The 22781-nt window shown below is 38.6% G+C and overlaps 1 protein-coding gene across 1 annotated transcript in view; it reads right to left on the bottom strand.

The window, feature by feature from the left end:
- The window catches only part of LOC116370990 (CUB and sushi domain-containing protein 3-like), a gene marked incomplete at its 5' end in the record, with an annotated part of 257751 nt that overhangs the window by 86120 nt on the left and 148850 nt on the right, over positions 1–22781 (bottom strand). Inside the window, 2 exons of the mRNA XM_031819925.1 lie at positions 13936–14112; positions 16605–16787. Coding sequence (XP_031675785.1) covers positions 13936–14112; positions 16605–16787 — 360 coding nt within the window. The remainder of the gene's footprint in view (positions 1–13935; positions 14113–16604; positions 16788–22781) is intronic.

Below are 22781 nucleotides of genomic sequence, written 5' to 3'. Positions count from 1 at the left end.
TATATTAACAGGTATGTTATCCTAACTACTGTATATTAACAGGTATGTTATCCTAACTACTGTATATTAACAGGTATGGTATCTGTGGTCCTAACTACTGTATATTAACAGGTATGGTATCTGTGGTCCTAACTACTGTATATTAACAGGTATTTTATCTGTTGTCCTAACTACTGTATATTAACAGGTATGTTATCTGTGGTCCTAACTACTGTAAATTAACAGGTATGTTATCCTAACTACTGTAAATTAACAGGTATGTTATCCTAACTACTGTATATTAACAGGTATGTTATCCTAACTACTGTATATTATCAGGTATGTTATCCTAACTACTGTAAATTAACAGGTATGTTATCTGTGGTCCTAACTACTGTATATTAACAGGTATGTTATCTGTGGTCCTAACTACTGTATATTAACAGGTATGGTATCTGTTATCCTAACTACTGTAAATTAACAGGTATGTTATCTGTGGTCCTAACTACTGTATATTAACAGGTATGGTATCTGTGGTCCTAACTACTGTATATTAACAGGTATTTTATCTGTTGTCCTAACTACTGTATATTAACAGGTATGTTATCTGTGGTCCTAACTACTGTAAATTAACAGGTATGTTATCCTAACTACTGTAAATTAACAGGTATGTTATCCTAACTACTGTATATTAACAGGTATGTTATCCTAACTACTGTATATTATCAGGTATGTTATCCTAACTACTGTAAATTAACAGGTATGTTATCTGTGGTCCTAACTACTGTATATTAACAGGTATGTTATCTGTGGTCCTAACTACTGTATATTAACAGGTATGGTATCTGTGGTCCTAACTACTGTATATTAACAGGTATGTTATCTGTGGTCCTAACTACTGTAAATTAACAGGTATGTTATCTGTGGTCCTAACTACTGTATATTAACAGGTATGTTATCCTAACTACTGTATATTAACAGGTATGGTATCTGTGGTCCTAACTACTGTATATTATCAGGTATGGTATCTGTGGTCCTAACTACTGTATATTAACAGGTATGTTATCTGTGGTCCTAACTACTGTATATTAACAGGTATGTTATCCTAACTACTGTATATTAACAGGTATGGTATCTGTGGTCCTAACTACTGTATATTAACAGGTATGTTATCCTAACTACTGTATATTAACAGGTATGGTATCTGTGGTCCTAACTACTGTATATTAACAGGTATGTTATCCTAACTACTGTATATTAACAGGTATGTTATCCTAACTACTGTATATTAACAGGTATGTTATCCTAACTACTGTATATTAACAGGTATGTTATCCTAACTACTGTATATTAACAGGTATGGTATCTGTGGTCCTAACTACTGTATATTAACAGGTATGGTATCTGTGGTCCTAACTACTGTATATTAACAGGTATTTTATCTGTTGTCCTAACTACTGTATATTAACAGGTATGTTATCTGTGGTCCTAACTACTGTAAATTAACAGGTATGTTATCCTAACTACTGTAAATTAACAGGTATGTTATCCTAACTACTGTATATTAACAGGTATGTTATCCTAACTACTGTATATTATCAGGTATGTTATCCTAACTACTGTAAATTAACAGGTATGTTATCCTAACTACTGTAAATTAACAGGTATGTTATCTGTGGTCCTAACTACTGTATATTAACAGGTATGTTATCTGTGGTCCTAACTACTGTATATTAACAGGTATGGTATCTGTGGTCCTAACTACTGTATATTAACAGGTATGTTATCTGTGGTCCTAACTACTGTAAATTAACAGGTATGTTATCTGTGGTCCTAACTACTGTATATTAACAGGTATGTTATCCTAACTACTGTATATTAACAGGTATGGTATCTGTGGTCCTAACTACTGTATATTATCAGGTATGGTATCTGTGGTCCTAACTACTGTATATTAACAGGTATGTTATCTGTGGTCCTAACTACTGTATATTAACAGGTATGTTATCCTAACTACTGTATATTAACAGGTATGGTATCTGTGGTCCTAACTACTGTATATTAACAGGTATGTTATCCTAACTACTGTATATTAACAGGTATGGTATCTGTGGTCCTAACTACTGTATATTAACAGGTATGTTATCCTAACTACTGTATATTAACAGGTATGTTATCCTAACTACTGTATATTAACAGGTATGTTATCCTAACTACTGTATATTAACAGGTATGTTATCCTAACTACTGTATATTAACAGGTATGGTATCTGTGGTCCTAACTACTGTATATTAACAGGTATGGTATCTGTGGTCCTAACTACTGTATATTAACAGGTATTTTATCTGTTGTCCTAACTACTGTATATTAACAGGTATGTTATCTGTGGTCCTAACTACTGTAAATTAACAGGTATGTTATCCTAACTACTGTAAATTAACAGGTATGTTATCCTAACTACTGTATATTAACAGGTATGTTATCCTAACTACTGTATATTATCAGGTATGTTATCCTAACTACTGTAAATTAACAGGTATGTTATCTGTGGTCCTAACTACTGTATATTAACAGGTATGTTATCTGTGGTCCTAACTACTGTATATTAACAGGTATGGTATCTGTTATCCTAACTACTGTAAATTAACAGGTATGTTATCTGTGGTCCTAACTACTGTATATTAACAGGTATGGTATCTGTGGTCCTAACTACTGTATATTAACAGGTATTTTATCTGTTGTCCTAACTACTGTATATTAACAGGTATGTTATCCTAACTACTGTATATTATCAGGTATGTTATCCTAACTACTGTAAATTAACAGGTATGTTATCTGTGGTCCTAACTACTGTATATTATCAGGTATGTTATCCTAACTACTGTATATTAACAGGTATGTTGTCCTAACTACTGTATATTAACAGGTATGTTATCTGTGGTCCTAACTACTGTATATTAACAGGTATGTTATCCTAACTACTGTATATTAACAGGTATGTTATCCTAACAGGTATGTTATCCTAACTACTGTATATTAACAGGTATGTTATCCTAACTACTGTATATTAACAGGTATGGTATCTGTGGTCCTAACTACTGTATATTAACAGGTATGGTATCTGTGGTCCTAACTACTGTATATTAACAGGTATGTTATCTGTGGTCCTAACTACTGTATATTAACAGGTATGTTATCTGTGGTCCTAACTACTGTATATTAACAGGTATGGTATCTGTGGTCCTAACTACTGCATATTAACAGGTATGTTATCCTAACTACTGTATATTAACAGGTATGTTATCCTAACTACTGTATATTAACAGGTATGTTATCCTAACTACTGTATATTATCAGGTATGTTATCCTAACTACTGTAAATTAACAGGTATGTTATCTGTGGTCCTAACTACTGTATATTAACAGGTATGTTATCTGTGGTCCTAACTACTGTATATTAACAGGTATGTTATCCTAACTACTGTATATTAACAGGTATGGTATCTGTGGTCCTAACTACTGTATATTAACAGGTATGTTATCTGTGGTCCTAACTACTGTATAACAGGTATGTTATCTGTGGTCCTAACTACTGTATATTAACAGGTATGTTATCTGTGGTCCTAACTACTGTAAATTAACAGGTACGTTATATGTTGTCCTAACTACTGTATATTAACAGGTATGTTATCTGTGGTCCTAACTACTGTATATTAACAGGTATGTTATCTGTTGTCCTAACTACTGTATATTAACAGGTATGTTATCTGTGGTCCTAACTACTGTAAATTAACAGGTATGTTATCTGTGGTCCTAACTACTGTATATTAACAGGTATGTTATCTGTGGTCCTAACTACTGTATATTAACAGGTATGTTATCCTAACTACTGTATATTAACAGGTATGTTATCCTAACTACTGTATATTAACAGGTATGTTATCTGTGGTCCTAACTACTGTATATTAACAGGTATGTTATCTGTGGTCCTAACTACTGTATATTAACAGGTATGTTATCCTAACTACTGTATATTAACAGGTATGGTATCTGTGGTCCTAACTACTGTATATTAACAGGTATGGTATCTGTTGTCCTAACTACTGTATATTAACAGGTATGTTATCTGTGGTCCTAACTACTGTAAATTAACAGGTATGTTATCCTAACTACTGTAAATTAACAGGTATGTTATCCTAACTACTGTATATTAACAGGTATGTTATCCTAACTACTGTATATTATCAGGTATGTTATCCTAACTACTGTAAATTAACAGGTATGTTATCTGTGGTCCTAACTACTGTATATTAACAGGTATGTTATCTGTGGTCCTAACTACTGTATATTAACAGGTATGTTATCCTAACTACTGTATATTAACAGGTATGGTATCTGTGGTCCTAACTACTGTATATTAACAGGTATGTTATCTGTGGTCCTAACTACTGTATAACAGGTATGTTATCTGTGGTCCTAACTACTGTATATTAACAGGTATGTTATCTGTGGTCCTAACTACTGTAAATTAACAGGTATGTTATATGTTGTCCTAACTACTGTATATTAACAGGTATGTTATCTGTGGTCCTAACTACTGTATATTAACAGGTATGTTATCTGTTGTCCTAACTACTGTATATTAACAGGTATGTTATCTGTGGTCCTAACTACTGTAAATTAACAGGTATGTTATCTGTGGTCCTAACTACTGTATATTAACAGGTATGTTATCTGTGGTCCTAACTACTGTATATTAACAGGTATGTTATCCTAACTACTGTATATTAACAGGTATGTTATCCTAACTACTGTATATTAACAGGTATGTTATCTGTGGTCCTAACTACTGTATATTAACAGGTATGTTATCTGTGGTCCTAACTACTGTATATTAACAGGTATGTTATCCTAACTACTGTATATTAACAGGTATGGTATCTGTGGTCCTAACTACTGTATATTAACAGGTATGGTATCTGTTGTCCTAACTACTGTATATTAACAGGTATGTTATCTGTGGTCCTAACTACTGTAAATTAACAGGTATGTTATCCTAACTACTGTAAATTAACAGGTATGTTATCCTAACTACTGTATATTAACAGGTATGTTATCCTAACTACTGTATATTATCAGGTATGTTATCCTAACTACTGTAAATTAACAGGTATTTATCTGTGGTCCTAACTACTGTATATTAACAGGTATGTTATCTGTGGTCCTAACTACTGTATATTAACAGGTATGTTATCCTAACTACTGTATATTAACAGGTATGTTATCTGTGGTCCTAACTACTGTATATTAACAGGTATGTTATCCTAACTACTGTATATTAACAGGTATGTTATCTGTGGTCCTAACTACTGTATATTAACAGGTATGGTATCTGTGGTCCTAACTACTGTATATTAACAGGTATGTTATCTGTGGTCCTAACTACTTGTATAACAGGTATGTTATCTGTGGTCCTAACTACTGTATATTAACAGGTATGTTATCCTAACTACTGTATATTAACAGGTATGTTATCTGTGGTCCTAACTACTGTATATTAACAGGTATGTTATCCTAACTACTGTATATTAACAGGTATGTTATCCTAACTACTGTATAACAGGTATGTTATCTGTGGTCCTAACTACTGTATATTAACAGGTATGTTATCTGTGGTCCTAACTACTGTATATTAACAGGTATGGTATCTGTGGTCCTAACTACTGTATATTAACAGGTATGTTATCTGTGGTCCTAACTACTGTATATTAACAGGTATGTTATCCTAACTACTGTATATTAACAGGTATGTTATCCTAACTACTGTATATTAACAGGTATGTTATCTGTGGTCCTAACTACTGTATATTAACAGGTATGTTATCTGTGGTCCTAACTACTGTATATTAACAGGTATGTTATCCTAACTACTGTATATTAACAGGTATGGTATCTGTGGTCCTAACTACTGTATATTAACAGGTATGGTATCTGTTGTCCTAACTACTGTATATTAACAGGTATGTTATCTGTGGTCCTAACTACTGTAAATTAACAGGTATGTTATCCTAACTACTGTAAATTAACAGGTATGTTATCCTAACTACTGTATATTAACAGGTATGTTATCCTAACTACTGTATATTATCAGGTATGTTATCCTAACTACTGTAAATTAACAGGTATTTTATCTGTGGTCCTAACTACTGTATATTAACAGGTATGTTATCTGTGGTCCTAACTACTGTATATTAACAGGTATGTTATCCTAACTACTGTATATTAACAGGTATGTTATCTGTGGTCCTAACTACTGTATATTAACAGGTATGTTATCCTAACTACTGTATATTAACAGGTATGTTATCTGTGGTCCTAACTACTGTATATTAACAGGTATGGTATCTGTGGTCCTAACTACTGTATATTAACAGGTATGTTATCTGTGGTCCTAACTACTGTATAACAGGTATGTTATCTGTGGTCCTAACTACTGTATATTAACAGGTATGTTATCCTAACTACTGTATATTAACAGGTATGTTATCTGTGGTCCTAACTACTGTATATTAACAGGTATGTTATCCTAACTACTGTATATTAACAGGTATGTTATCCTAACTACTGTATAACAGGTATGTTATCTGTGGTCCTAACTACTGTATATTAACAGGTATGTTATCTGTGGTCCTAACTACTGTATATTAACAGGTATGGTATCTGTGGTCCTAACTACTGTATATTAACAGGTATGTTATCTGTGGTCCTAACTACTGTATATTAACAGGTATGGTATCTGTGGTCCTAACTACTGTATATTAACAGGTACGTTATCCTAACTACTGTATATTAACAGGTATGGTATCTGTGGTCCTAACTACTGTATATTAACAGGTATGTTATCTGTGGTCCTAACTACTGTATATTAACAGGTATGGTATCTGTGGTCCTAACTACTGTATATTATCAGGTATGTTATCCTAACTACTGTATATTAACAGGTATGGTACCTGTGGTCCTAACTACTGTATATTAACAGGTATGGTATCTGTGGTCCTAACTACTGAGGGAGAATATGAGTACCAGTTCTAACAATACTGCTGTCATCATAACACATTACAGTATTTAGAGAAACAAGACAAACTTTTCTCTCTTCTCCTTGAGAGTGTTTGACTTTGATCCTTTGGAACCTCGATGATCAATAAAAGCCGTGAGGTTTGTGAACCGAGGAAATGACTGACTTATTTAATGGATTCGTAAAGAGAGAACCTCTTGGTACCCAAACTGTTGGTGTCCCTGAACCGGTCAGTTACATCTGAAGTGAAGCGATCAAAAACACACATCTAGTGGGGGTGGGGGGGGTGGGGGGGGCAGGAGAGGATGAGAGAGAGAGAGGCAGAGAGAGAGACAGAGAGAGAGAGAGAGAGAGAGAGAGAGAGAGGCAGAGAGAGAGACAGAGAGAGAGAGAGAAAGAGAGAGAGGGGGACAGGGAGAGAGAGAGGGGAACAGCGAGAGAGACACAGAGAGAGAGAGAGCGAGACAGAGAGAGAGAAAGACCGAGAGAGAGAGACACAGAGGGAGAGAGAGACAGAGAGCGACAGAGAGCGAGAGAGAGAGAGAGAGAGAGCGAGAGAGATACAGAGAGAGAGAGAGACAGAGAGAGAAAGAGAGCGGGAGGGAGAGAGAGAGAGAGACACACATAGAGAGAGAGACAGAGAGAGAGAGAGGGAGGGAGAGACAGAGAGAGAGAGAGAGAGAGAGAGAGAGAGAGAGAGAGGGAGACAAAGGGAGAGAGGAGGAGGGAGAGAGACAGAGAGAGAGAGAGGCAGAGTTCAGATGAGCAGCAGCACCCTGCTATTCCTAGAGAATAGGGTCGTCAACAGGACTGTTCTGGTATAGAGAATAGGGTCGTCAACAGGACTGTTCTGGTATAGAGAATAGGGTCGTCAACAGGACTGTACTATATAGAGAATAGGGTCGTCAACAGGACTGTTCTACCTAGAGAATAGGGTCGTCAACAGGACTGTACTATATAGAGAATAGGGTCGTCAACAGGACTGTTCTACCTAGAGAATAGGGTCGTCAACAGGACTGTTCTACATAGAGAATAGGGTCGTCAACAGGACTGTTCTGGTATAGAGAATAGGGTCGTCAACAGGACTGTTCTACCTAGAGAGAATAGGGTCGTCAACAGGACTGTTCTGGTATAGAGAATAGGGTCGTCAACAGGACTGTTCTGGTATAGAGAATAGGGTCGTCAACAGGACTGTTCTGGTATAGAGAATAGGGTCGTCAACAGGACTGTTCTACCTAGAGAATAGGGTCGTCAACAGGACTGTTCTGGTATAGAGAATAGGGTCGTCAACAGGACTGTTCTACCTAGAGAATAGGGTCGTCAACAGGACTGTTCTGGTATAGAGAATAGGGTCGTCAACAGGACTGTTCTGGTATAGAGAATAGGGTCGTCAACAGGACTGTTCTACCTAAAGAATAGGGTCGTCAACAGGACTGTTCTGGTATAGAGAATAGGGTCGTCAACAGGACTGTTCTGGTATAGAGAATAGGGTTGCATTGCAGATACAGACTTGAACATTTCTGCCTGTCTGATCACTGTCTCAGAGCGACTAGAGAGGCTCCCTGGAAAGCATCACTTCTCTCTCCAGAGACTCATTTTTGTCCCAAATTGAAACCCTCATCCCCTTCCTCTCCCTACGCCTCCTCCCTCTCCCTCCTCCTCCCCCTCCTCTCCCTCTACCTCCTTCCTCCCCCTCCTCCTCCCTCCCTCCTCTTCCTCCCCTCCCTCCACCTCCTCCTCTTCCCTCCCCCTCCCTCCTCTCCCTCCCTCCCCCTCCTCCTCCTCCCTCCCCTTATTCTATATCTTGTCTGTACTTCAATTAGTCAGACACAAGAGTAATGATGCTCTGGGAGAAATGTAATTCTGTTAAAGAGTTATTATAGGGCAAATTGAATATAGATTGACACAACATGATTAAATTACAACATATGGGGCTCGTTCCTGAAGATGAGTTTAGATTAAAGGCAGTCTAACAGAAAGTGGGACAACATCTACGGCTAACTGCTATTTAGCATTTTATATTACTGTAACACTATACTGTATCTTTGTAATCATTTAGTTTCAGTTCAGGATAACTAACAGACAGTCATTTAGTTTCAGTTCAGGATAACTATCAGACAGTCATTTAGTTTCAGTTCAGGATAACTAACAGACAGTCATTTAGTTTCAGTTCAGGATAACTAACAGACAGTCATTTAGTTTCAGTTCGGGATAACTATCAGACAGTCATTTAGTTTCAGTTCGGGATAACTAACAGACAGTCATTTAGTTTCAGTTCAGGATAACTAACAGACAGTCATTTAGTTTCAGTTCAGGATAACTAACAGACAGTCATTTAGTTTCAGTTCAGGATAACTAACAGACAGTCATTTAGTTTCAGTTCAGGATAACTATCAGACAGTCATTTAGTTTCAGTTCAGGATAACTAACAGACAGTCATTTAGTTTCAGTTCAGGATAACTATCAGACAGTCATTTAGTTTCAGTTCAGGATAACTAACAGACAGTCATTTAGTTTCAGTTCGGGATAACTAACAGACAGTCATTTAGTTTCAGTTCGGGATAACTAACAGACAGTCATTTAGTTTCAGTTCGGGATAACTAACAGACAGTCATTTAGTTTCAGTTCGGGATAACTATCAGACAGTCATTTAGTTTCAGTTCGGGATAACTATCAGACAGTCATTTAGTTTCAGTTCAGGATAACTAACAGACAGTCATTTAGTTTCAGTTCAGGAGAACTAACAGACAGTCATTTAGTTTCAGTTCAGGATAACTAACAGACAGTCATTTAGTTTCAGTTCAGGATAACTAACAGACAGTCATTTAGTTTCAGTTCAGGATAACTAACAGACAGTCATTTAGTTTCAGTTCAGGATAACTAACACACAGTCATTTAGTTTCAGTTCAGGATAACTAACAGAAAGTCATTTAGTTTCAGTTCAGGATAACTAACAGACAGTCATTTAGTTTCAGTTCAGGATAACTATCAGACAGTCATTTAGTTTCAGTTCGGGATAACTATCAGACAGTCATTTAGTTTCAGTTCGGGATAACTATCAGACAGTCATTTAGTTTCAGTTCGGGATAACTATCAGACAGTCATTTAGTTTCAGTTCGGGATAACTATCAGACAGTCATTTAGTTTCAGTTCGGGATAACTATCAGACAGTCATTTAGTTTCAGTTCGGGATAACTATCAGACAGTCATTTAGTTTCAGTTCGGGATAACTATCAGACAGTCATTTAGTTTCAGTTCGGGATAACTATCAGACAGTCATTTAGTTTCAGTTCGGGAGAACTAACAGACAGTCATTTAGTTTCAGTTCAGGATAACTATCAGACAGTCATTTAGTTTCAGTTCGGGATAACTATCAGACAGTCATTTAGTTTCAGTTCGGGATAACTATCAGACAGTCATTTAGTTTCAGTTCGGGATAACTATCAGACAGTCATTTAGTTTCAGTTCGGGATAACTATCAGACAGTCATTTAGTTTCAGTTCGGGATAACTATCAGACAGTCATTTAGTTTCAGTTCGGGAGAACTAACAGACAGTCATTTAGTTTCAGTTCGGGATAACTAACAGACAGTCATTTAGTTTCAGTTCAGGATAACTAACAGACAGTCATTTAGTTTCAGTTCGGGATAACTATCAGACAGTCATTTAGTTTCAGTTCGGGATAACTATCAGACAGTCATTTAGTTTCAGTTCGGGATAACTATCAGACAGTCATTTAGTTTCAGTTCGGGATAACTATCAGACAGTCATTTAGTTTCAGTTCGGGATAACTATCAGACAGTCATTTAGTTTCAGTTCGGGAGAACTAACAGACAGTCATTTAGTTTCAGTTCGGGATAACTAACAGACAGTCATTTAGTTTCAGTTCAGGATAACTAACAGACAGTCATTTAGTTTCAGTTCGGGATAACTAACAGACAGTCATTTAGTTTCAGTTCAGGATAACTAACAGACAGTCATTTAGTTTCAGTTCAGGATAACTAACAGACAGACATTTAGTTTCAGTTCAGGATAACTAACAGACAGTCATTTAGTTTCAGTTCAGGATAACTAACAGACAGTCATTTAGTTTCAGTTCGGGATAACTAACAGACAGTCATTTAGTTTCAGTTCAGGATAACTAACAGACAGTCATTTAGTTTCAGTTCAGGATAACTAACAGACAGTCATTTAGTTTCAGTTCAGGATAACTAACAGACAGTCATTTAGTTTCAGTTCAGGATAACTAACAGAAAGTCATTTAGTTTCAGTTCAGGATAACTAACAGACAGTCATTTAGTTTCAGTTCAGGATAACTAACAGACAGTCATTTAGTTTCAGTTCAGGATAACTAACACACAGTCATTTAGTTTCAGTTCAGGATAACTAACAGAAAGTCATTTAGTTTCAGTTCAGGATAACTAACAGACAGTCATTTAGTTTCAGTTCAGGATAACTAACAGACAGTCATTTAGTTTCAGTTCAGGATAACTAACACACAGTCATTTAGTTTCAGTTCAGGATAACTAACAGACAGTCATTTAGTTTCAGTTCAGGATAACTAACAGACAGTCATTTAGTTTCAGTTCAGGATAACTAACACACAGTCATTTAGTTTCAGTTCAGGATAACTAACAGACAGTCATTTAGTTTCAGTTCGGGATAACTATCAGACAGTCATTTAGTTTCAGTTCAGGATAACTAACAGACAGTCATTTAGTTTCAGTTCAGGATAACTAACAGACAGTCATTTAGTTTCAGTTCAGGATAACTAACAGACAGTCATTTAGTTTCAGTTCAGGATAACTAACAGAAAGTCATTTAGTTTCAGTTCAGGATAACTAACAGACAGTCATTTAGTTTCAGTTCAGGATAACTAACAGAAAGTCATTTAGTTTCAGTTCAGGATAACTAACAGACAGTCATTTAGTTTCAGTTCAGGATAACTAACAGACAGTCATTTAATTTCAGTTCAGGATAACTAACAGACAGTCATTTAGTTTCAGTTCAGGATAACTAACAGACAGACATTTAGTTTCAGTTCAGGATAACTAACAGACAGTCATTTAGTTTCAGTTCAGGAGAACTAACAGACAGTCATTTAGTTTCAGTTCAGGATAACTAACAGACAGTCATTTAGTTTCAGTTCAGGATAACTAACAGAAAGTCATTTAGTTTCAGTTCAGGATAACTAACAGACAGTTATTTAGTTTCAGTTCAGGATAACTAACAGACAGTCATTTAGTTTCAGTTCAGGAGAACTAACAGACAGTCATTTAGTTTCAGTTCAGGATAACTAACAGAAAGTCATTTAGTTTCAGTTCAGGATAACTAACAGACAGTCATTTAGTTTCAGTTCGGGATAACTAACAGACAGTCATTTAGTTTCAGTTCAGGATAACTAACAGAAAGTCATTTAGTTTCAGTTCAGGATAACTAACAGACAGTCATTTAGTTTCAGTTCAGGATAACTAACACACAGTCATTTAGTTTCAGTTCAGGATAACTAACAGACAGTCATTTAGTTTCAGTTCGGGATAACTATCAGACAGTCATTTAGTTTCAGTTCAGGATAACTAACAGACAGTCATTTAGTTTCAGTTCAGGATAACTAACATACAGTCATTTAGTTTCAGTTCAGGATAACTAACAGACAGTCATTTAGTTTCAGTTCAGGATAACTAACAGAAAGTCATTTAGTTTCAGTTCAGGATAACTAACAGACAGTCATTTAGTTTCAGTTCAGGATAACTAACAGAAAGTCATTTAGTTTCAGTTCAGGATAACTAACAGACAGTCATTTAGTTTCAGTTCAGGATAACTAACAGACAGTCATTTAGTTTCAGTTCAGGATAACTAACAGACAGTCATTTAGTTTCAGTTCAGGATAACTAACAGACAGACATTTAGTTTCAGTTCAGGATAACTAACAGACAGTCATTTAGTTTCAGTTCAGGAGAACTAACAGACAGTCATTTAGTTTCAGTTCAGGATAACTAACAGACAGTCATTTAGTTTCAGTTCAGGATAACTAACAGAAAGTCATTTAGTTTCAGTTCAGGATAACTAACAGACAGTTATTTAGTTTCAGTTCAGGATAACTAACAGACAGTCATTTAGTTTCAGTTCAGGAGAACTAACAGACAGTCATTTAGTTTCAGTTCAGGATAACTAACAGAAAGTCATTTCGTTTCAGTTCAGGATAACTAACAGACAGTCATTTAGTTTCAGTTCGGGATAACTAACAGACAGTCATTTAGTTTCAGTTCAGGATAACTAACAGAAAGTCATTTAGTTTCAGTTCAGGATAATTAACAGAAAGTCATTTAGTTTCAGTTCAGGATAACTAACAGACAGTCATTTAGTTTCAGTTCAGGGTAACTAACAGACAGTCATTTAGTTTCAGTTCAGGATAACTAACAGACTGTTGTACTTTTCAGTCATTTTGTTTGTCATTTCGGATCAGTTAGGAGACGGTGCTGGACCATGTATCAGTAGTACTTACTGGTGCAGTTAGGAGACGGTGCTGGACCAGGTACCAGTAGTACTTACTGGTGCAGTTAGGAGACGGTGCTGGACCAGGTATCAGTAGTACTTACTGGTGCAGTTAGGAGACGGGGCTGGACCAGGTAACAGTAGTACTTACTGGTGCAGTTAGGAGACGGTGCTGGACCAGGTAACAGTAGTACTTACTGGTGCAGTTAGGAGACGGTGCTGGACCAGGTACCAGTAGTACTTACTCGTGCAGCTAGGAAACGGTGCTGGACAAGGTATCAGTAGTACTTACTGGTGCAGTTAGAAGATGGTGCTGGACCAGGTAACAGTAGTACTTACTGGTGCAGTTAGGAGACGGTGCTGGACCAGGTATCAGTAGTACTTACTGGTGCAGTTAGAAGCGGTGCCAGACCAGGTGCCGTTGGCCAGACAGTGTCTGGTGGGCGTGCCTGAGAGGAGATATCCATCCATACAGGAGTAGACTACAGAGTGAGTGAAGGTCGTACCGTCGACCCGGAAAATACGGCCGTGAGCAGGTGTCCCCGGGTTACCACAGTGCACCGCTGGAGTGGAGGAGAGACAGAGAGGGAGGGAGGGAGGGAGGGAGAGAGAGAGAGAGAGAGAGAGAGAGAGAGAGTGTGAGAGAGAGAGAGAGAGAGAGAGAGAGAGAGAGAGAGAGAGAGAGAGAGTGAGAGTGAGAGAGAGAGAGAGAGAGAGAGAGAGAGAGAACGAGAGACAGAGAGAGAGAACGGGAGACAGAGAGGGAGGATTGGAGGGAGAGAGAGAGACAGAGAGAGAATGAGAGAAAGAAAGAGAGAGCGAGAGAGAGAGAAAGAGAGAGAACGAGAGACAGAATTAAGGGGGGTCAGAAACACTAATTGCTCAACACTGATCTAATGTCTTTCTAGAACATAAAATGTGACTCATCCAATCCAGATGATTATTAATGTCATGTTTGGTAGCAGGAAACTAAGAGAGGATTCTGTTCTGTTTCCCGGTGTGTCTCTCCACCCAGCACTTCATTATATTTCATTACCAAAATGATTTGCCTTCTCAAATGACTTAATTGTCTGGAAAATTGTTAAATGATTTCTGATGCAGGCAGCTATGGGCTGTACGGTAAAGCTGGTAGGAAGGAAGGAGAGGTTCCCCCACTCAATCACTTCCTGACACGACGAGGCCACTGAAAGAGGTTGAACGTGCTCTGAATGTGTTGGCTGTCATACAGTAGTGCACTACATTTTGTCCAGAGCCCTATCGACCCTATCAAATATGGTGCCGTTTGGGATGCACCTTATTCAGCCCTTTCAGTGCCTTGGACCCTGGTCGAAATGAAGTTCCCTATATTGGGGGAAAGTGTTTCATTCTGGAAAAGGACAATATGTCCAATCTGTGGTAAATATCCCCCATTGTTTCAGTAGATTACAAAGCACCGGGACGACAGGCTCACATTGCTCTGGGTTTAAACACCAGTCAAGCTCTTAGCTCAACAGCTGAAGCAGAAACAGACACAGTTCAGTCATGGAGAGGATCAAGCCTGTCAGGAATAGAGGATAGAACTAACCGTCTATAAATCATTTCAGCTTACAGGACACGTCAAGGCAAGAGAGGCTGAGCGGGGAGTTCCTGTCGTATTTTTAAAAAAAGGACATTTATGTCTCAACTGCCAACCTATTCTACCTGTTGACACAATGTAGTTCAAATGTCATTAAATAGACAAGGTTCCATTTGAGACACAGCCGTGGTCGTTGTGTCTGTCAAGCCACGGAAGGAGTGTTGTATGGCATTGCAGAGTTTATAACCGTCAGGGAGAAAGGGAAGTCTGTCAAGCTGAGATAGTTTATAACTGTCTCAGGGAGAGAAAGAGAAGTCTGTCAAGCTGAGAGAGTTTATAACTGTCTCTGGGAGAAAGAGAAGTCTGTCAAGCTGAGAGAGTTTATAACCGTCTGGGAGAAAGAGAAGTCTGTCAAGCTGAGAGAGTTTATAACCGTCTGGGAGAAAGAGAAGTCTGTCAAGCTGAGAGAGTTTATAACCGTCTGGGAGAAAGAGAAGTCTGTCAAGCTGAGAGAGTTTATAACCGTCTGGGAGAAAGAGAAGTCTGTCAAGCTGAGAGAGTTTATAACCGTCTGGGAGAAAGAGAAGTCTGTCAAGCTGAGAGAGTTTATAACTGTCTGGGAGAAAGAGAAGTCTGTCAAGCTGAGAGAGTTTATAACCGTCTGGGAGAAAGAGAAGTCTGTCAAGCTGAGAGAGTTTATAACTGTCTGGGAGAAAGAGAAGTCTGTCAAGAGATTCTCTGCCAATTCCGGTCGAACCCTGTTTATGCCCTGCAGCAGAGAATCGGCTGGTGATTCAATATTTAAAATGTCATTAATCACGTCAGAAGTAGAAGTTGCCTTCAGGCTGAAAAATATAAGTTTTTTTTACAAGGATTCTGGAAGAGAAGAAATATTGGTTGGTTGGCTTTGAGCACTGACTTTTTCTGAGGACAATGTGACTAGTGAAATATACTAATTTACAGCTAATTGCATTTTCATTGTTTGTGTGCTCCTGTGTGTGCTCCTGTGTGTGCTCCTGTGTGTGCTCCTGTGTGTGCCCCTGTTGTTTGTGTGCTCCTGTGTGTGCCCCTGTTGTTTGTGTGCTCCTGTGTGTGCTCCTGTGTGTGCCCCTGTTGTTTGTGTGATCCTGCGTGTGCTCCTGCGTGTGCTCCTGTGTGTGCTCCTGTGTTTGCTCCTGTGTGTGCTCCTGTGTGTGCTCCTGTGTGCTCCTTCGTGTGCCCCTGTTGTGTGTGTGCTCCTGTGTGCTCCTTCGTGTGCCCCTGTTGTGTGTGTGCCCCTGTTGTTTGTGTGATCCTGCGTGTGCTCCTGCGTGTGTTCCTGTGTGTGCTCCTGTGTTTGCTCCTGTGTGTGCTCCTGTGTTTGCTCCTGTGTGTGCCCCTGTTGTGTGTGTGCTCCTGCGTGTGCTCCTGCGTGTGCTCCTGCGTGTGCCTACTGTCATTCAATCTCCATGCGCTCGTCTCTATAAACATGCAGTATTCAGCCGGTCCATCAAGCCTCACGTTTGCAGAAGGGCTGTCTCCCAGACCAGGTCCCATTGGGAAAGCAGATCCTCTCAGCTGAGCCGTACAGTGTGTGGCCCACAGCGCAGGTGAAGCGGACTTTACTACGCAGATGGAAGTTGCTGGCCTCTCTGCTTGCATGGACGGGTGTACCAGGGTCCCCACAGCTCCCTACAGAGTCTCCTATACAGGACAGAGAGAGGGAGAGAGAGAGAGAGACAGACAGACAGACAGACAGACAGAGAGAGAGAGAGAGAGAGAGAGAGAGAGAGAGAGAGAGAGAGAGAGAGAGAGAGAGAGAGAGAGAGAGATATTTGACTTGACTTGACTTCTCAGTCTGCATTTGACTTGGCTTCTCAGTCTGCATTTTACTTGACCCTCAGTCTGCATTCGACTTGACCTCTCAGTCTGCATTCGACTTGACTGCTCAAGTTTTGCATTCCAAATGGATCCCTATTCCCTATATAGTGCACTACTTTAGACCAGGGCCCTATTCCCTATATAGCGAGCTGTGGGTCCTGATCGAACATAGTGCCCTATATAGGGAATAGGGTTAAATTTGGGGAGCAGATTCAGTGTAAAGTGCTGTTGGAAGACGCAGTACAAAACGATGCAACAATGAACATTTGCCTTGGAGCCAATAACCTCAGTAACCTCATTCCAGCTGACATGATGTCATTGAGGTTAGGGGTCAATAACCTCAGTAACCTCATTCCAGCTGACATGATGTCATTGGGGTCAATAACCTCAGTAACCTCATTCCAGCTGACATGATGTCATTGGGGTCAATAACCTCAGTAACCTCATTCCAGCTGACATGATGTCATTGGGGTCAATAACCTCAGTAACCTCATTCCAGCTGACATGATGTCATTGAGGTTAGGGGTCAATAACCTCAGTAACCTCATTCCAGCTGACATGATGTCATTGGGGTCAATAACCTCAGTAACCTCATTCCAGCTGACATGATGTCATTGGGGTCAATAACCTCAGTAACCTCATTCCAGCTGACATGATGTCATTGGGGTTAGGGGTCACTAACCTCAGTAACCTCATTCCAGCTGACATGATGTCATTGGGCTTAGGGTCAATAACCTCAGTAACCTCATTCCAGCTGACATGATGTCATTGGGGTTAGGGGTCAATAACCTCAGTAACCTCATTCCAGCTGACATGATGTCATTGGGGTCAATAACCTCAGTAACCTCATTCCAGCTGACATGATGTCATTGGGGTTAGGGGTCAATAACCTCAGTAACCTCATTCCAGCTGACATGATGTCATTGGGGTCAATAACCTCAGTAACCTCATTCCAGCTGACATGATGTCATTGGGGTCAATAACCTCAGTAACCTCATTCCAGCTGACATGATGTCATTGGGGTTAGGGGTCACTAACCTCAGTAACCTCATTCCAGCTGACATGATGTCATTGGGGTTAGGGTCAATAACCTCAGTAACCTCATTCCAGCTGACATGATGTCATTGGGGTTAGGGTCAATAACCTCAGTAACCTCATTCCAGCTGACATGATGTCATTGGGGTCAATAACCTCAGTAACCTCATTCCAGCTGACATGATGTCATTGTAAATAAGTATGTATCTTAACTGACTTGCCTAGTTGAATACAGGTTAATAAAATACACAAACATAAGAACCCAGACAGGTGTAGATAAAAGACAGGTGTAGTTAAACAGACAGGTGTAGATAATTGACAGGTGTAGATAACAGACAGGTGTAGATAACAGACAGGTGTAGTTAACATACAGGTGTAGATAACAGACAGGTGTAGATAAACAGACAGGTGTAGATAACAGACAGGTGTAGATAACAGACAGGTGTAGTTAACAGACAGGTGTAGATAACAGACAGGTGTAGACAACAGACAGGTGTAGATAACAGACAGGTGTAGTTAACAGACAGGTGTAGATAGCAGACAGGTGTAGATAACAGACAGGTGTAGATAACAGACAGGTGTAGTTAAACAGAGAGGTGTAGTCAACAGACAGGTGTAGTTAATAGACAGGTGTAGATAACAGACAGGTATAGATAACAGACAGGTATAGATAACAGACAGATGTAGTTAACAGACAGGTGCAGTTAACAGACAGGTGTAGATAACAGACAGGTGTAGTTAAACAGACAGGTGTAGATAACAGACAGGTGTAGTTAAACAGACAGGTGTAGATAACAGACAGGTGTAGATAACAGACAGGTGTAGTTAAACAGACAGGTGTAGATAACAGACAGGTGTAGTTAAACAGACAGGTGTAGATAACAGACAGGTGTAGATAACAGACAGGTGTAGTTAACAGGTAAATCAGAGGTATGTTGTGAGTGCTCTAGCTTTGATGATAACATGAACTAAGACTGACTTTCCTAGGAAGCAGTAACAGATGCAGTGTTAAAGTGCTACCCTGTCTCGGTCCCTAATGGCACCCGATTCCCTACGTAGGGCACTACTTGGTCTAAGGTAGTGCACTATGTAGGGAATAGGATGGCATTTGTGAAACAACCCAAACCTCCGTCTTTGCAAACGAATTAGTGGAGGCTCTTTATGGTAGCTTAATTTTCCCCCATTAAAAAGCTTCTCTGGTAGAAAACTGGGACATGTTCCCTTCTGAAGCTGAGGAGGAGGAGGACAGAGGAGAGGAGGAGGGGAAGAGAGGAGAGGAGAAGAGGAGACGAGGGGATGATGAGAGAATGAGTGTGACTGATCCCATCTTCTGAACATGTCATGTTGTAATGAAGAACAGAACAAGTCAAACAGAGCAGATCAGAACGAGAGAGAGAGCGAGAGAGGGCGAGAGAGCGAGAGAGGGTGAGAGAGAGCGAGAGCGAGAGGGCGAGAGAGAGCGAGTCAGTCCTATAACATAAGGGACATCTCCAACGCAGCAGACTACACTGCTGTGTAGGGTAGCTAGCCTAGTGGTTAGAGTGTTGGACTAGTAACGGGAAGGTTGCAAGTTCAAACCCCTGAGCTGACAAGGTACAAATCTGTCGTTCTGCCCCTGAACAGGCAGTTAACCCACTGTTCCTAGGCCGTCATTGAAAATAAGAATTTGTTCTTAACTGACTTGCCTGGTTAAATAAAGGTAAAAAATAAATTAAAAACCACAACACCCACAAATGCTTCTTCTTCACTATGTAGCTAGCTGTGTTTATACAGTCACTATGTAGCTAGCTGTGTTTATACATTCACTATGTAGCTAGCTGTGTTTATACATTCACTATGTAGCTAGCTGTGTATATACATTCACTATGTAGCTAGCTGTGTATATACATTCACTATGTAGCCAGCTAGATGTGTAAATACATTCACTATGTAGCTAGCTGTGTTTATACATTCACTATGTAGCTAGCTGTGTTTATACATTCACTATGTAGCCAGCTGTGTTTATACATTCACTATGTAGCCAGCTGTGTTTATACATTCACTATGTAGCTAGCTGTGTTTATACATTCACTATGTAGCTAGCTGTGTTTATACATTCACTATGTAGCCAGCTGTGTTTATACATTCACTATGTAGCCAGCTGTGTTTATACATTCACTATGTAGCTAGCTGTGTTTATACATTCACTATGTAGCTAGCTAGATGTGTATATACATTCACTATTTAGCCAGCTAGATGTGTATATACATTCACTATGTAGCTAGCGGTGTATATACATTCACTATGTAGCCAGCTAGCTGTGTTTATACATTCACTATGTAGCCAGCTAGCTGTGTTTATACAGTCACTATGTAGCCAGCTAGATGTGTAAATACATTCACTATGTAGCTAGCTGTGTATATATATACATTCACTATGTAGCTAGCTGTGTATATTTATACATTCACTATGTAGCTAGCGGTGTATATACATATATATACATTCACTATGTAGCTAGCTGTGTTTATACATTCACTATGTAGCTAGCTGTGTATATTTATACATTCACTATGTAGCCAGCTAGATGTGTAAATACATTCACTATGTAGCTAGCTGTGTGTATACATATATATACATTCCCTATGTAGCTAGCTGTGTGTATACATATATATACATTCACTATGTAGCTAGCTGTGTTTATACATTCACTATGTAGCTAGATGTGTATATTTATACATTCACTATGTAGCTAGCGGTGTATATACATTCACTATGTAGCTAGCGGTGTATATACACTCACTATGTAGCCAGCTACATGTGTAATACATTCACTATGTAGCTAGCTGTGTATATACACTCACTATGTAGCTAGCTGTGTATATACACTCACTATGTAGCCAGCTAGCTGTGTGTATACATTCACTATGTAGCCAGCTACATGTGTAAATACATTCACTATGTAGCTAGCTGTGTATATATATACATTCTCTATGTAGCTAGCTGTGTATATACATTCACTATGTAGCCAGCTAGATGTGTAAATACATTCACTATGTAGCTAGCTGTGTGTATACATATATATACACTCACTATGTAGCTAGCTGTGTTTATATACATTCACTATGTAGCTAGCTGTGTATATACATTCACCCAGTAGCCAGCTAGCTTTGTATACATATATATACATTCACTATGTAGCTAGCTGTGTATATACATTCACTATGTAGTTAGCTGTGTATATACATTCACTATGTAGCCAGCTAGCTGTGTATATACATTCACTATGTAGCCAGCTAGATGTGTATATACATTCACTATATAGCTAGCTGTGTATATACATTCACTATGTAGCTAGCGGTGTATATACATTCACTATGTAGCTAGCTGTGTATATACATTCACTATGTAGCTAGCTGTGTATATACATTCACTATGTAGCCAGCTAGCTGTGTATATACATTCACTATGTAGCCAGCTAGATGTGTATATACATTCACTATATAGCTAGCTGTGTATATACATTCACTATGTAGCTAGCGGTGTATATACATTCACTATGTAGCTAGCTGTGTATATACATTCACTATGTAGCTAGCTGTGTATATACATTCACTATGTAGCCAGCTAGCTGTGTATATACATTCACTATGTAGTTAGCTGTATATATACATTCACTATGTAGCTAGCAGTGTATATACATTCACTATGTAGCCAGCTAGCGGTGTATGTACATTCACTATGTAGTTAGCTGTATATATACATTCACTATGTAGCTAGCTGTGTATATATATACATTCACTATGTAGCTAGCTGTGTATATACATTCACTATGTAGCTAGCGGTGTATATACATTCACTATGTAGCCAGCTAGCTGTGTATATACACTCACTATGTAGCCAGCTAGCTGTGTATATAGATTCACTATGTAGCTAGCGGTGTATATACATCCACTATGTAGCTAGCTGTGTATATACATTCACTATGTAGCCAGCTAGCTGTGTTTATACACTCACTATGTAGCCAGCTAGCTGTGTATATATACATTCACTATGTAGCTAGCTGTGTATATATATACATTCACTATGTAGCTAGGTGTGTATATACATTCACTATGTAGCTAGCTGTGTATATATATATACATTCACTATGTAGCTAGGTGTGTATATACATTCACTATGTAGCCAGCTAGCTGTGTATATACATTCATTATGTAGCCAACTAGCTGTGTATATACATTCACTATGTAGTTAGGTGTGTATATACATTCACTATGTAGCCAGCTAGCTGTGTATATACATTCACTATGTAGCCAGCTAGCTGTGTATGTACATTCACTATGTAGCCAGCTAGCTGTGTATATATACATTCACTATGTAGCCAGCTACATGTGTAAATACATTCACTATGTAGCTAGCTGTGTATATATATACATTCACTATGTAGCTAGGTGTGTATATACATTCACTATGTAGCCAGCTAGCTGTGTTTATACATTCACTACGTAGCCAGCTAGCTGTGTGTATATAACCAGGTAGGCTAGTTGAGAACAAGTCCTCATTTACAACTGCGACCTGGCCAAGATAAAGCAAAGCAGTGCGACACAAACAACAACACAGAGTTACACATGGAATAAACAAGCGTACAGTCAATACACAATAGAAAAAAAAGAAAGTCTATATACAGTGTGTGTAAATTACATGAGGAGGTAAGGCAATAAATAGGTCATAGTAGCAAAGTAATTACAGTTTATCAGATTAACACTGGAGTGATAGATGTGCAGATGATTTTTATTTTTTATTTTT

The sequence above is a fragment of the Oncorhynchus kisutch genome, unplaced genomic scaffold (genome assembly GCF_002021735.2).
Source record: "Oncorhynchus kisutch isolate 150728-3 unplaced genomic scaffold, Okis_V2 scaffold2879, whole genome shotgun sequence".
Taxonomy (NCBI): domain Eukaryota; kingdom Metazoa; phylum Chordata; class Actinopteri; order Salmoniformes; family Salmonidae; genus Oncorhynchus; species Oncorhynchus kisutch.
The sequence above is the reverse complement of the archived record's forward strand: the minus strand, read 5'-3'. Positions and strand labels throughout refer to the sequence as shown.